This window comes from Gekko japonicus, unplaced genomic scaffold (assembly GCF_001447785.1).
Source record: "Gekko japonicus isolate JY-2015 unplaced genomic scaffold, Gekko_japonicus_V1.1 scaffold2322, whole genome shotgun sequence".
Taxonomy (NCBI): domain Eukaryota; kingdom Metazoa; phylum Chordata; class Lepidosauria; order Squamata; family Gekkonidae; genus Gekko; species Gekko japonicus.
The window spans coordinates 99004-115395 of NW_015172076.1; the positions used below are offsets into that span (position 1 = coordinate 99004).

General features: G+C 42.1%; 1 protein-coding gene across 1 annotated transcript in view; it reads left to right on the forward strand.

Moving 5' to 3' along the window:
- LY75 (lymphocyte antigen 75) overlaps nt 1-16392 on the forward strand; it is a 97324-nt gene that overhangs the window by 25126 nt on the left and 55806 nt on the right. The window contains 11 exon segments of the mRNA XM_015420879.1: nt 4129-4302; nt 4953-5117; nt 6550-6654; nt 7162-7305; nt 7563-7751; nt 9010-9167; nt 10064-10174; nt 10772-10860; nt 11068-11237; nt 11350-11546; nt 13838-13852. Of these exon segments, the coding sequence (XP_015276365.1) occupies nt 4129-4302; nt 4953-5117; nt 6550-6654; nt 7162-7305; nt 7563-7751; nt 9010-9167; nt 10064-10174; nt 10772-10860; nt 11068-11237; nt 11350-11546; nt 13838-13852 (1517 nt within the window).

Below are 16392 nucleotides of genomic sequence, written 5' to 3' on the forward strand. Positions count from 1 at the left end.
GTTTGCACTAACCATATCATTGGCTTACATTGTGTATACCAACCTTTTACTTTACATAGCCAATTAATTTTACATGTATATAATCAGTGCATAGATAAGTAGAATATGCCCCTGAGCTCCACACATGAATCCAGACTCTGAGTAGACCCTACAACTGTACAAGCTGTATGTGTATAGGCTTTTTCTTCGTTATGTGAACTTTTCATGTTTTTGTGCCTAGCAGGGTGTATATTAAATCATGATTTACATCACTGGTCAGAAAGACTTAATTTAAATCATGGTTTTCTACATAAACACTCATTCTTGATCGCCTCAATGTTTACAACTCAGATGAAGGTTTCATTTTAGTATAACAACTTTTCAGGTTAGCTTTTGTTATATCAGAAAATTAATGATTGGTTATTTACCACTTGAAATAGATAATTTTGAAATCATTGCAAGGTGAACTATCTCTGTTTTAATAGGTTAATTATTCATATTTGGACAACTTTTCAGCTGTACTTTACTGGAAGGAGAAAAATAATAATTAACAATAACCATTTAAATATTTAACTAAAACAATAACATTATATAGCACAAGCAGGGACCCACAAGAAACTGATGGGACGTTATCCCATTCCTCATACCTTTGCTTCTTCCCCTCTCCTTCTACCTCTCTCACACTCTTCTCTTTCTTTCTGCCCCCCACCCCATCACTCTCTCTTTCTGCCCCCATCAGTGCTCCCAGTCACCCACCTGCTTCCTTGCCTCCCAAAGCAGCAGTGGCAGCTCTCCAGGAATCACAGCGGATCTCCCAGCTACAGAGATCAGTTCACCTTACAGTTGCCAGCTCCAGGTTGGGAAATTCCTGGATATTTGGGGGTGGAGCCTTGGGACTGTGAGGCTTGGGGAGGCAAGCAGCCTCAGCAAGGTATAATCCCATAGCTTCAACCCTCCAAAGCAGCCATTTTATCCAGGGGAAACTGATCTCTGTCTCCTGGACAACAGTTGTAATTCTGGAGGTTGGCAATGGTAGTTTTCGTGGAGGAAATGGCTGGTTTGGAGGGTGGAGTTTATGGTATACTGGTCGAAAGTTCCTCCCCTCCTCAAACCCCACCCACCCCAGGCTCCATCCCTCAAATTTCCAGGAATTCCCCAACCTGGAGTTGGCAACCCTATTTCCTTCCCACCCAACAGCCAACCTACCTTTATTTGCCTCTCTGTCTTCAGCTTTCTGTCTCCACCCCCCTCCCCCACTGCCTCTAACTAGGAGAATTACAGTCTTTCTCCACAGTGGGGACCAAAGCAGCTTACATTCTTCTTTCCTCTTTTTTTATCTTCACAACAACCCTGTGAGGTTGGTTAGGCTGAAAGTATGTGACTGGTCCAAAATCACCCAGTCAGCTTCCACCGCAAGATGGGGATCTGAACCTGGGTCTTGCAGACCCTACTTTGAAGCTCTAACTGCTGCACCACACTGGCTTTCATAGGGTGGCCTAGTTGAGTCATGCAAGTCAGGTGGTATCAAGTTACCCAGAGGGTGCTGCCTGGGGATGCCAGCCTCTAGGTGGGACCTGGGGATCCCCTGGAATTACTGCTTATCTCCAGACTACAGAGATAACTTCCCATGGAGAAAATGGATGCTTTGGAGGATGAACTCTATGGCACTGTACCTCACTGAGATCCCTGTCCTCCCCAGGGTCCACCCCAAATTTCCAGGAGTTTCCCAATTTGGATCTGGCAACCTTACCCCCCATCCCCTGCCAGTAGCTAGGGGGGACCTGACAACCCTAAACTGCAGCCAGGCCTAGGGTTGTCAACCTCCAAGTGGTACCTGGAGGCCCACCCAGAATTACGACTGAACTCTAGACAGCAAAGATATGTCGTCTCCCTGCTTTGGAGGGTGGACTCTGCGGCATTATATCCAGCTGAGGCCTCTCTCTTCCCCATACCCAGCCCTTCTTAGATTCCATCACAAAATCTCTAGGAATTTCCCAGCCTGGTACTGGCAACCCTTGTCAGGCCTGGCCCTAAAGGTGTCTGAAGGGCCAAAATAGGTCTGGAAAGGACCTTTCCCCTTCCCCCTGCCTTTTACTGACAGAGCTAGTTAGAAGCCTCCCGCCCCTGACATTCTAATCTCTCACCAATGATGCCTGGAGTAGATCCCTGCGGAGGCCATTTCAAAAGGTATTGAGGGAAATCAATCCTCCCTGAGGTTGTTTTGTTTTTTAAAAAAACTGGATTTTCTTTAGACCCACAGAGTCCCCTGAGTCTATAGAAAAAGCTGTTGGGGGAGATTGAGCCCTCTGTTGGCGGAAATAAGTATCCACACTCTGAAGGAACTTTGGCTATTAGTATGGCTATTAGTATATAGATATGTATTTTTGTATTTGCTTAAACATCCATCAGGATACACTCACAAAAATCTCAAGATTTCTGGAGTATTCTGCTCAAAAAGTTTCACTTTCATTTGTACTGCTTGCCCTTCCCTCCTCACACTTAACTCTTAACATCTCCTCCTTACCCAGAATTATTCTACCCCAAACAATCTTATATTCATTGAACTTCTTGAAACTTAGCACTTAAGAGATAAGGAGTTGGTTCTGTGTGCATAGATTTGCAGAGGACCAATAGACTGAGGTCTCTTAAGCTCTGTATGTTTATTTTATAACACTTTTGCTGTAAAGAAGAGGCATGTTATCTCTGCAGACATAAATTCACAGTTCTGAGAACTGCAAAGCCAAGGATTTGTGATAATATCTTCTAGATAGAAAAATTACCCCAAATCCCCCAAAATAATCTTACAGAAACCTCTGGGAGAGCATGATATTGTGAACAGATTAATGGAATTCATTTACTGAACTATGTAAATGTTGCATGAATATGTAGGATTGCTAGTCCCCAGGTCCTGGCGGGGGTTCCCCCGGTTTTGGGGGATTCTGCCAGCCAGCTGGATGGCAGGGGAAACCCAGCCCCCAAACAGCGATGTTACTGCACAACATTCCCAACGCGATGACGTTGCCTGGAAGTGATGTCATCACGTTGGATACATTTCGCGGCGACGTTCTAGTTTGAGGGCAGAACTCTATGGTTTGAAGCCAGTTTTACCATGGAGTTTTGCCCAAAAAACAGAGCGTTGCCAGCGCGACATCCCTGACATGATGATGTCACTTTCATCCCAGGACATCCCGGGACCCCCAGTGCAACAAGGGGACTTGGAAACCCTATGAATATACAGCCTCATGCTACATAATTAAAAAGTAATCCATATTTCATAATGAATAACCTTTGGACTATAATGGATCTTAAATAGAAAACTATAGCATTCTGTTAAAAAATCCGATTTAAATTTTACAAATCCGATTTTTTAAAATCATTAATTTTTGTCCACCCTTGTGCCCAGCCTCTGCTCAGAGGTCTAGATCAATATGTGGAGGGGCTGTAGATATGATCCATGCATTCAGGCCTGACATCAGATTTTAGTTAGGTAGGGCAGCTGCCGGGGGAGCCCACTGCTGTCACCTCCCCACCCCTATCCTAACAGCTTGATCCTGATCCTGCACATTATAATGAGAAAGTATGAGATTGATTCAGGGGTGCTTACTCTCAAGTGTGCATTGGAAGGCTCTATGAGTGAGGCAGGAGGGTGAGTGAGCAAGGGTGGTGTCTCCTTGCATCTAGAGAAGGTTTGGGGGGCTGCTGTGCTCCGGGTGGGGGGGGGAGCTACTGTAGCAGTTTGGGAGCCTATCCGTGCTCAGTGTCCAGAATCCACCAAAATGTGGAACTGTCACTGCATACATTGATTTAACACATGTATGTTGCATGAGGAATATTATGGAATACAGTGAAAGTGACATAAAATGGTTCTGGTCAATAGATAAATTTAGATTAAATATATAGATTCATTTTTGTTGACTTCTGTAATTGAACTGTTAATGTATGACAAGCACAAAGACTGGAAGTTTTCCTATAATACCATGTTTTTTTGCCGTTTGTTAAATTTACGTTTACTATAGATGAGGACTATTTCAATTTGTTCTACTAAATGCCTTCAAAATCTTTTTAGTAGAGAGAGTGTGTGTTTGTAATACATATAATTTAATTCAGATTTTATGTTTGAAACATTTACTTCTGATTGTTTTTCTACAGAGACGTATACAAGGGAAGGGAATTCCTATGGAAAGCCCTGTGAATTCCCCTTCCTGTTTAATAACACATGGCATCATGACTGCATAAGCAATGAGATGTTTGAAGATGGCGAATGGTGCTCCACTACCTACAATTTTGATCAAGATAGAAAATGGGGATACTGCTTAAAACCAGGTGAATGGCATTCCTAAAATATCATCCTGAGCAGGACACCATATCTGTTGCAGCCTTAAATAATTGTTCCATTACAGCGTATGCGATTTAATTCTAGAAGTATAATACTCTAATTTTTCTGTGTACTTTCAGGTTGTAATATAAAACATATTTGGAACAGTACATTTACTGTATTAAAATAGGGACTGGTTCAGTGGAGTGTGGGGAATAGAGCGCACTTGCGGCAGGCTCACCACTATTTGATAGCATTGTCTTACATTGTGTAGCTCCCCTTGAGCCTCAGTGAGAAATGTGGGAGGTAAAAATTATGGCTGTAGCCCATACAAGTAGGTATTAGAGGAAATAGGAGGTCTGTGTACATATGCCATATCTGTATCCAGTCTCATGCATATACACATACACCTCTCTAATATGCATCTTGCAAAGAGGAGAAGCTGGATGTGGGTATGAGAAAGGTGCGTGGTCATCCCAATCCCTGCAAAGCCAACCTCCCTTTTCTTTGCCTTGGTGCACAGAGGATGGACTGTGGCAGGGAAACAGCATTTTCGTGATCCCTGTGTATCTTCTTGATATCTGAAAGCTGTGGATAGACACTGCGGCCAGGCTTGGCAGAAGTATTTATTGCTTAATTATTTATTTCCTTTCATTAGAGGATGGTTGTCAGAATACATGGGAGTATGATGAAGCTTCTGGGAGTTGCTACCAGTTAAACGCTCAGGCTTTTCTTTCTTGGAAAGAAGCGTACGTCTCGTGTCAAAGGCAAGGTGCAGATTTGCTGAGCATCACCAACCCATCTCAGTTAAGCTACTTTAGAGGTAAGTCTAGCTGTCATTCTTGGGGGATGCTGGAATTGGCCTATCAGAAATAGGGAATCTGAGCAGCAAATGGCTTAAAATTGATTATATTAAAATTCCATATGGACATTGAAATCTAAAGCCTCTTTTGATTTATTCAGCTTTGTTAGGGAGACAGGTGTGAATAAATGTAATTAATGACAGCAATTCTCCCAATAAGGTAATACAGAATGCCCCAGTGTTTGGGCCAACGTGGTACAATGCCCTGGAGGAGGAGAGAATGTATTGGGCAAGTTCTTTGGACCTTAGTCACTCTGAGTTTTTTTACATGTATATAACAACAACAATTCTGTTGCTTGTTGCTTTTCTGCTCCTGTCCACTGTATCCCTCTAACGTACACAGACCCGTCATCACTGTTGAATTGTGCTGAATTTTCATTGCTGATTGTCTTGCAGCAGCTGAAGAATACCGGATCCAGCTGATCTGGGCCACAGCATGGTACATAGGCCTTTCTCCCACCTCATTTTTCCATCCCCAAGTCAGGTTTCCAGAGCTGCTGTTCACTCCACATAGTAGACCATACAGGCAGCTGCCCAGGGAGTGTTGGATGTTGGTAGGATCAAGGGCCCTGCTTTAAGGCTGTGCTGTATCGTCACTGTTAGCAGTAGTGTGTTTTTTTTAAATGGAGTTGAATTAGCTTGTAGAAAAGAGTAAGAGTCCAGTAGCACCTTAAAAACTAATGCTTCTGAAGAAGTGAGCAGTGAACAAAAGCTCATCCCCCTACCACAAATTTTATTCGTCTTTAAGGTGCTACTGGACTCTTACGCTTTTCTACTGCTACAGACAGACTAATGTGGCTACCCATCTTCATCTGTCTTGAATTAGCTTGGTTGTAGACACTGACCACACTTTCCAAAAGCCATTTTTAAAGAAAATGTAAAAAAAAATAAAAGCTCCCTGGATTATGCCATTACGGAATGCTGACTGCTAAACCCTTTGTGATTCCCTTGCAATCATATTCTACACAGTGCTCATACAACAAGTGGCAGTACCAGCTGTATCTTCTTTGCTGCAGAAAATATTACACTTCTGGGGAAATGTGTTACCCTAGCAACTAATAGTTGTCTGGAAAGTGAACATCCAGATCTGGCGCAACAGATGAGTACAACTGGCAATGTATTGCCTGGAAAAGCTGTCATTTTGGAAGCGCATCTGGGAAGCTAAGCAGGGTCAGCCACGGTTAACACTTGGATGGGAGACCACCAAGCAAGACTGAGTTTGCTGCACAAAGGAAGGCAATGGCAAACCAAATGACCTTTGCTTGTCTGTTGCCTGGACTGCCCTGTGGATGGATGGTCACTATGAGTCAGTTGCAACTTGATGGCATGTTGTTGTTCTTTCTCCGCCAGGTAAACATTTCACATGTTAACTTACACATTTTTTCGTCTATAGATAAAGCTGCAGAAATATTTTGGATTGGATTAAACCAACTGGACAATTATGGAGGCTGGGAGTGGTCAGATCACACACCCTTGAACTTTGTTAGCTGGAGCCCTGGTAACTATATTATAAGTCTGATTACATTATTTTTATAACCCATAGCCCGGAGGAAATGTAATACTCCTTTATTGTGGTCTGTGATAGAGATGTTAGCTATATTTATTTCTGATGATTTGATGTACTTCAGCTAGCTTTATGGTTGGAAGTTGCTCTGGGGGGGGTGTTCCCTCTGGGACTGAAAAATGGATATGAATATTGTAATAAATAACCACAACATCGAATCTTCTTCAGTGCATTGGTGGAGATATTTTGCAAAAGGGAGAAGAAACAATGATGTGCATATCATCTCTTCTAGCCCTATATAAAATATTTATCTATTTATAACATTTTCCTGCCATCTTTCCACCCAGCTCAGGGTCTCCAAGGCAGATAGTACAGTTGTAGTCAATATAATGCAGCACTAAACAAAAGCGAGTCCTATTGAGCCCAGTGAGCTTACTTTCCTGTAAGTCTGCTTTGGATTTCAGATGGTATTCTAAACAGTAGTCTTTCTTTTTTCCACAGAGATGCAGAATTCATCGCCACTAGATGGAACAAGTTGTGTGGTCATGAATGCTGACACAGGCCTCTGGAACAGTTATCCTTGCGAGACTGCACTTCCTTATGTCTGCAAAAAACAATTCAACAGTACCGAATCAGAGTTACCAGGTAAATCAGAGGTGCATTGCGGATTTGGTTCCTGGCAGATAGTTATGTAGAGTGCAATCCTGTATACACTGCCATGGGATTAATTTCCACAGAACATGTAAGACGTGTTTTATACATACATACATAGGCATGCACGCACACACACACACACGTAATTTTAGTCATGGTCTAGCTGCTCCTTTTTAGTAGTTAGTACTTCTGTGCCCACGCTGAACTTGTAAATTGTCTACTACGTAATTAATTTCTTCATATTCCAGAAGTCCAAGACTACATGGAGACCCAGTGTGATTCCGACTGGCTACCTCACAATGGGTTTTGCTATTCGCCAATGGACAACCCCGTTTCCTGGGAAGTTGCACAGCAGTCCTGTAAAACCAAGAATGCTGACCTAATCAGCATACATTCATTAGCAGATGTTGAATTGGTTGTTACCAAACTTCATAATGGTAAGTTTGACTTGGCATGGGTCAAAGAACGAAGGTCTGTCGCCATGAGGTTAAGCACTTGAATCAACAGAAGGTCTTCAACCCATGGCTTGTGACGTTCCAGAGGGCTGAAGAGCCCCACATGCTGGGTTTCAAGTCCCTATAAAGTCAGGGGTGGGGGGTTGCTGCTGTTTTGAAAGGACCTGGTGTTAGTGTATATACATAAAGACTAGGTCTCCATGCCTCCAGCCTCTCTCTGCACAGTTCTCAGAGGAAAGACAGGATGGCAAGCTGAGGTCATTCTTCAGTCTTAATTTTTAAGCACAGTTGGGTTCAGAGACACGCCTTTCCTTTTATTTACAAGATTTGTATCCTGCAGTTCAGCCCAGTCAGGGCCACCAGGGCAGCAAACAACTAAAAACAGGCAGTTTAAAAACAAATAATAAAATGAGTTAAATTTGTGTGTGTGTGTGTGTGTGTGTGTATAGTTTTTCCCTCTAAGCTGAAACACAAAAAAGTCTTCATGCTGTGGTGGAAGTCAGTGACAGAAAGGGACAGATGAACATCCCTGCGGAGGGAGTTCCACAATCTTAGTGCCACAACCAATGCTTCCCTCTAAGCTATGGAGTCATGTGAGCAAAAATTCTACTTTGTGAGCTACTGGCATTAAAGTTGTGAGCAAGTGATTTGGCTGCTGCATAAATTAGTTTGCCCTGGAACCCTCCTTCCTGAGCTGAGATAAAAATGTGTGAGCTGGAGGCTAAAAAACGGTGCGCTAGCTCACACTAACTCAGCTTAGAGGGAACACTGGCCACAACCCACCAAAGCTGTCTTTATGCCTTCTCGCTGTCCCCCCCCTTCAGCACAGCATGGTCCTGCCACCCCTGCCATTTGGTCCTCCAGTGCCCAGTGACTTTGGCTATTCCTCTTCTTCATCATATGACTGTGATGATATCTCATTGCTTTGCAGCTCAGGGAGTTCCATGCTGCTATCTTGGGGGGTGAAAGGGGATCGTGGCTCTGGAAAGTTTGAAGATCACTGATGTAGCAGACGTTTGCTACAGATCTTTGACCAGTATCCTTTGTCCATGGCCAGATGCCATCAACAGTGGCATATATAAGATAGCCTTGGTTAAATCGCACAGTAATATGATAATCATGAGGAATTTTGCTTTTCTCCCTCAGTGCATTCTGAAAAGATCCGATTTTTATTCTCCTGTTAGCTTGTTTGATTACTGTTATCATTTTGTGAAATGCTTCTATTTACTGTTGAATGTAGAAACAAATGACAAAATGTGGATCGGTTTCATGAATACGGATGTGCCAGCTTCATTTAAGTGGGCAGATGGTTCAGAAGTAGTATTCACTTACTGGGATCAGAATGAGCCAAACATTCCTTTGAACAACACTCCTAATTGTGTGGCCTATTCAGGAAAGGTAAAAAGCGTCTGTGTTCTTCTGGTCAGCTTTATAATTATAAATTATAAAATGCCTAGACCGATTTCCCACAAGCGCTGCTCCATGCTCGCTCTTCCCTTTTGCCCTGATGGTACGTGTCAATTTCACAGAAGCTGCTGCATCGCCGCATTTTGCCCCACAGCTTTCCCCCTCGTCTACTCAATCCTGTTTTTTGAGGATTGAATAGACGCGGGGGAAAGCTGTGGGGCAAAATGCGGCGATGCAGCAGCTTCTGTGAAATTGACACGTACCATCAGGGCAAAAGGGAAGAGCGAGCATGGAGCAGCGCTTGTGGGAAATCAGTGCTAAAGTGTATTTTGAAAGCTACAGAGCAGAGCATGTAAACTGTTTGATATCAAATGTAAATAGCTGATTCTTATAGAGAAGGGTAAAGATACTTAAATGCTAATAATCTTTCAGTTCAGACAATAATGGGAAAAGGTACCACAATTTTAGTTTATTGTAATAACAATTCTGTCTAAAAAAGAGCAAGAAGTAATAAAAGTAGAGCTTATAAAATCTGTTAGTGTCTATATTTTAGCACAGAAAGTGATTTTTCAAATGAAACTCCAAAGGGAGTTACCGTGTTGGAGGTACAGGGGGCCTAGTATAATGTGGTAGCTAACAAAGTGAGCAGTCTGGGAGGCATCTGGTTAAATCTCTAAGCAACAGAATGAATGTGTCTCATTCTTACTGGGTGCCCTTAGACACTTTATTATTGCTTAGTGCTTTGTTGTCAATATGGGGTTAATATTGGCCTACTTTACAGGGCTGTTGCTAGGATTTCATCAAGCTAATAGGTGCAAAAGCACTGTATACACACTAAGTGTTACAACTGTTCATATAATTATCCTGCTTTTTCTTCTGGATAACAGTTGGGTCGATGGAAAGTCCTTCCTTGTGGAAATCAACTTAAATATGTGTGCATGACAAAAGGAAAGATTTTAAATGAGACGATCTCTGATAAAGATTGTCCTCTTAATGAGGTAAAGCACTATTAATACTATTTTAATGGAATCTGGTATGTTTTATTAACATCACTTTATTTTTTGCTTACCATCCAAGATTATTACTATTAAGAATATGGTTCAATAATAAATGAAGACATAACATAACCTAGAGAATTAGATAAGCATATGGAGCAGAGGTCCATCAGTGGCTATTAGCCACAAGGTATAGCTAGGGGCTCTGGGGCAAGTGATGCTCTGTCTTCTTGGTGCTTGGGGGGGGGTCAACAGTGGGAGGGCTTCTAATGTCCTGGCCCCACTGCTGGACCTCCTGATGGCACTGGTATTTCTGGCCACTGTGTGACACAGAGTGTTGGACTGGATGGGCCTTTGGCCTGATCCAATATTGGCATCTCTTATGTTAAATATTGAGAATTTGTCTAGCATTTTTGAGAGTATGTGTCTAAAGTTTTGCATCGAAACTGTGGCCAATTTCTGAGCAGTAGTAATAAACTTAATAATGGGTCAGTCAGTAATTCTTAATTTCACTGTCATGTCTTGGCAACATTGTAGTGGATGCAGATTTTATGGTACATACTGATTCTGCTGCTGAGTAAAGAAGTTGTCATTCTTTAGGAATGGAAGAGACATGGAAATTTTTGCTACAGGATTCTGAACGATAAAGTGACCTTTGGAAAGCAGTGCAATCTCACTATAGAAAACAGGTATTTTGTAGTACTGTAAGCTGTATGGATCAAATGGTTTGCTTGGTGTGCAAGAAAACAGTTTTCTTGGTGTGAAGCTTTTTTCAATATATGAATGTAAACATTAACTCCATTGTCGTCTTGTGTCGTCTTTATTCCCTTTTAGATGTTTCATGATTTGTGATAAAAGATAATTGACCCTTAATTTTGAAATTCTAACTCTTACAGATTTGAGCAAGAATTCATAAATAGTTTGATTAGAAAGCATAGCATAGTTGAAGAGAAATATTTCTGGACTGGCTTGCAAGACCTCAACTCTTTGGGAGAGTATAGCTGGGGACATACTGACGGAAATATTGAAAAGCTACTGTATACAAACTGGGATAGTCTTCAGCCAGGTAAATGCTCAAAATTCGTGAAGTATAAATATTTATTTCATGAAACAGTCTTCCATTTCTGAAAATGTCAGATAAATACTGAAATCCTCGGAATTTTTGGTTAACTTTCTAGAATTTTCTGGAGGATGTGTGGCTATGGCGAGCGGAAAACACCTTGGAAAGTGGAAAGTCCAGTCTTGCAGTACATTTAAAGCTTACTCTATTTGCAAAAAATACATTGGGCCACCACGGCCAACAGAAGTGCTGCCTAAAAAAAGTGATCCTTGTCCTCCAGGATGGCAGAGCGGATCGGGGCTTTCCTGCTATAAGGTAGTATGCCATTCTTGTGAAATGTTTTAATTGATTTAGTGTTAATGTGTTAAATACACATCCATGCAGACATGCATGTATATGTAAATATGCGCTGTGTACAGACAGGCTTGTAAATAAGAACAGGTGTTTTTCTGCTACAGAATGAACTCTTCTTCTTCCCCTGGTTTTCGCTTTCACAGGACATGTGTACATGCTTCAAATCAAGTGCTGATTTCCTTTACACCCCTCCCTCCATGAATCAAATGAGTGGAGTTTTTTCTCCCCTTTCTTCCATAATCTTACATGTTTATCTGATCAAATATGTGTTAAGGCCCCAGGCACACGGGCCAGATAACGCGGGGGGGAGGTGTGGCTGTTCGCCCCGGAGCAAAATAAAGCACGGTAGCCCGATCACACAGTCCCCCGAGTCTTCGCGGTTAGACTGTTAGCTGGCGATCACACAGGGATGCTGGAGCGTGGCAAAGAAGTGGCACAGGATGCCTGAGCGTGGCAAAGAAGTGGCACAGCAAGCATTTTGCGTTTGTGCGCATGCGCAGTTCCACGGAGCCGCTCTGCTTTCAGTTACGTGTTTGTGGGCATGCGCTTACGAAAAACATCCGGTTTGCGGCGGGATGTGGATGGGCGCCGGATGCCACGGGATACTAGCGCTCCCGTGATCAGACGCTCGCCCCTGCCCTGCGTTTTCCAGATACTAGTGCACTTTCTGAGGTACTTTTTTACTGCGCATGTTCGGTGGGACACCACAGGTTGGCCACAGGTGTGCTATGCTTCCCAGATGTTGCGGTGTGATCACGCCTTGAAAATCCGCCTGACATTCGTGCCTTTAGCGCGGCAAATCCTCCGTGTGACCAGGGCCTAAATGCTTTTTAAAAAGATTTTTAATACTTCTTTACAGTTTTTATACTATTCAAAAAGTGATCAAATGAAAGAGGCAGGAAGGTTAGAACTCTCCTGATGACTGGAGATAGTATATAACTAAGTGATGGATGTTATGGGGTCGTTCATTCTTTATTTCGATCATTTGACCAATCATATACACAATTCGACCATTAAAAATTCAAAGTTTATAGTATACCAAATAAAAACGATTTAAGATTTAAAATCTAATTATAATATATTTTCAGAGACTTCGATATCACCAAACAAAATCTAGCTACTTGGTAGGTAATCCTGGGGTTCTTATCAGATAGAAGATAATCAAGTCTAGCTTTTTCAGTGAGACCAAGGATTGATTGATTCATTCAATTTATGCCCGCAGGTCAAAGGAATGTTCACAGCGTAGTCCAAGCAGTCCAAGGTCAATTGTTATAGTCAGAGAGAGTCCAAAAGCAGAGCAGCCGGTCCAAGAGTCACAGGATTAGAGCAGAGTCAGGAGTTGTGGTTGCAGGATTCACTGTGAGGTGATGTGTTGCTTCCACAAGTTGGCAACAACTTACACCCAGCTTTATGTAGCTTTTCCCTAATTAGTCTTATCTGCAGCTGGCAAGTTAGCAGGGCTCCTGTAATGACTCATCTTGTAGCTGTCCATGGGCCATTAATCTTTTACTCTGTCTGCATTCTTGTAATTGCCTTCTGATCTTAGCCCTTCTTCTCTCTATGAGTGGGAGGGAACCTGGGGGAGTCGTGAGTGCCTCCAGAGGTACTTGCCCCTGACTTCAGCCGGCTCAGTATTATCTGACTGGAGTTCCTGAGTGTCCTCTACTCTGAAGTCATCTTTTGCCACGCTGGACTCAGGCTCGACTTCTGAGGAGTCCTTCCTCACACTGGGCTCCAGTTGCCAATCAGACTGGTCAGGCTGCAAGTCAGACTGGTCCTCACCCAGGCTGGGCTCAGGCAGCAAGTCAGAGTCTGGCCGCACCACAGGCTGAGGCTGGTCCACGACAGGGCACAGGGCTCACTCTTCAGGTGTTTGAGGCAGCTCCTTGATTGAAGGCCTGGCAGAAGAGCTCTGTTTTGCAGGCCCTGCAGAACTGTAAAATGTCCCGCAGGGCCCTGATCTCTTCTGGGAGCTCATTCCACCAGTACGGAGCCGCCACTGAAAAGGTGACGGGGTAATAATCTCACCTCGTGCATACTTATAATATGGGCAGCTTAAAAACTTGTGTTCTGTGGTTTCAGCCTCTCTCAACAGACATGAGCAAAGCCTTTCCATATAAGGAGCTTTCTTATATAAGCCTTCCAGTACTGCCGAAGGGAAGGCCAAACACCTTGCCATGGTAAACACCCTTCTGAATCCACTTATTTCTAAGGTTGTTAAATAGACTGCTGCCTTTACAGTATATTGAAAGTTTTTCCACACATAAGTGTTTTGTAAAGTAGCAATATCCAATTGGCATTCTGTGTCCTCAGTTCTCTGTTTAACTAGTATCTTTGCCTGATCATATCCACAAGATAGCAGAACATGAAGGGAGAAGCCAATCCTAACAATATGGTTCCGGACAGATTTAAACCAATTTGATTTAACATCGTCTCTATTTATTGATGGAAATTACCTTTGGGGGTTAAAGTGTCCCTTTAGCTACATATATATATATTCCATACAGTAATAGATAGATAGATTAGATAGATTAGATAGATTAGATAGATAGATAGATAGATAGATAGATAGATAGATAGATAGATAGATAGATAGATAGATAGATAGATAGATAGTATACATACCCATGCTTCAACTCTTATGCTGCCTGTCTCCAGTCTTAACCTGGCATTGGGCACACACCTTGCAACTTGTAGAATTGCTCTTCAGAACTTAGATTGCAATCTTTCTTGGGGAGCGAAACAGGAGCTGGGTGACCCTAGAAATGTTCCATACAGTAATTGTGCCAATGTCTTAGCCCTAAATAATTTAAGAGCTGCAGGAACATAATACCCCCCCTTGGGATCAGTAGAATTTTGCTATAGTGTTTGCTGATCTTTCTCCTTGGTTAGCAACATATTTACTGTGATTGACCCTGTAAAACTACCCAAAAATATTTAAAATTTTTAACTTGCTCAATACAATGTCCATCAGTCAACCAGATCCTGGTCTTTTGTCTATTCCCAAAAGTTACTATTTTGGATTTCTGATCATTGATAGTGAGAAATTCATTTTCACAATATGAGGAGAGCTTCTTAAGAGCTATCCGAAGACCTACAGGAGTTCTAGAAAGTAGCACTGTGTCATCAGCATACAGTAGCACTGATACAGACCTATAGGAAAGTTTAGGGGGATGAAGTTCAGGGGTATTAAGCTGGCTAGGTAAATTATTTATATATAAGAAGAAGAGGAGGAGGAGGAGATTGGATTTATACCCCGCCCTTCACTCGGAGTCTCAGAGCGGCTTACAAACTCCTTTCCCTTCCCCTCCCCACAACAAACACCCTGTGAGGTAGGTGGGGCAGAGTGAGCTCTTTCAAGAACTGCCCTTTCAAGGATAGCTTTTGTCAGAACTATGGCTTGCCCAAGGTCATCCAAGCAGGTGCAAGTGGAGGAGTGGGGAATCAAACCTGGTTCTCCCAGATTAGAGTCCGTGCACTTAACCACTACACCAAAGTGGATCAGTATCAGAGCTAACAGGCAAGCTTATCTAACACCTCTGAAGGTTTGAATAGGCTCAGTAAGGTGTCCTTGTCTACTACATCTGACTTTTAAAAAGATTTGATCATGCAGAGCCCATAAAATTTATAAAAGTCTTCTGTCTATAGTTGGGTTTAACAATTTATCCTATAGCTGAACTCTACATACAGAATCAAATGTGATTTTAAAATCAACAAAAGTAGCATATAATGAAGTTACTCCCTTGGTTGAATATTTCTCACTATTGAATAGTGAGGCATTGATCAAGCGTAGATCTTTCTGATCTTAAAACCCATCTGCTCTACCACTAGGATGTTCTCTTGGTCAAGGCAATCTAAGAATTTATCTAAAAGATGCCTTGCACACAGTTTGCTTGTAATATTCAACAAACTAATCAGCCTGTAGTTTGAGGGATCCTCTATTTTACCCTTTTTATAAAAGGGAACTACTATGGCCAATTCCCAGGATTTAGTCATACAGCCTGACTCATCAGTATAGGTAAAGAGAGGAGCCAGGAAGGAGGCCCACCAGTCCATATCTTCTTTCAAAAGCTCTGGTGGAATACCATAGCCTGGAGCTCTGTATGGGATTTAATCTCACCTGGAGTTGGATGAATGAAGTTTATTGTATATGGCCATTGGCCGTCACAAAATAAAAAGTTACAGGGGGGCCATTTGGGGAGATTTTCTGTTACTAATGGTAATGGGTTTTTCGCAGCATCCTCATACAGCTCTTTAAAGTAGACTCATTTGTCAGGTAGTATATAGGAGGATATTGGAGACTTAATTCCAGACTGTCTGCTCGAAATTAATTTCCAAAAAAGGGATGTATTTTTGTCATTTGCCGCTTTGATCAATGGCTAGAGTATTCTTTCTTACTGTGTAGTATCAGCAATTTATATTCTTCTTCTTTTAGTCAGCAGTTGCAACTGAGCTTGTTTATCCTTTTCTTCAGAAGTGGTATATTGTTGATAACTTTGGATTAATGCTCGTAGTATCAGCAATTTATATTCTTCTTTTTTTAGTCAGCAGTTGCAACTGAGCTTCTTGTTTACCCCTTTCTTCAGAAGTCGTATATTGTTGATAACTTTGGATTAATGCTTTTTTGCTAATATGCATCTGTGGTTAAACTATGGCTTAGAGAAATTATACGATTTCATAGGTGTAGTATTTGGGGAATGAAAAAGAAAAGGCTTTTATGTTTGAGTACATAAGGATCATAGAACTGATCCAGGAGTGGTGGCCTTATGCTTTTGTTGAGTAGTGGAATAACTTTGCCCTGGAATAT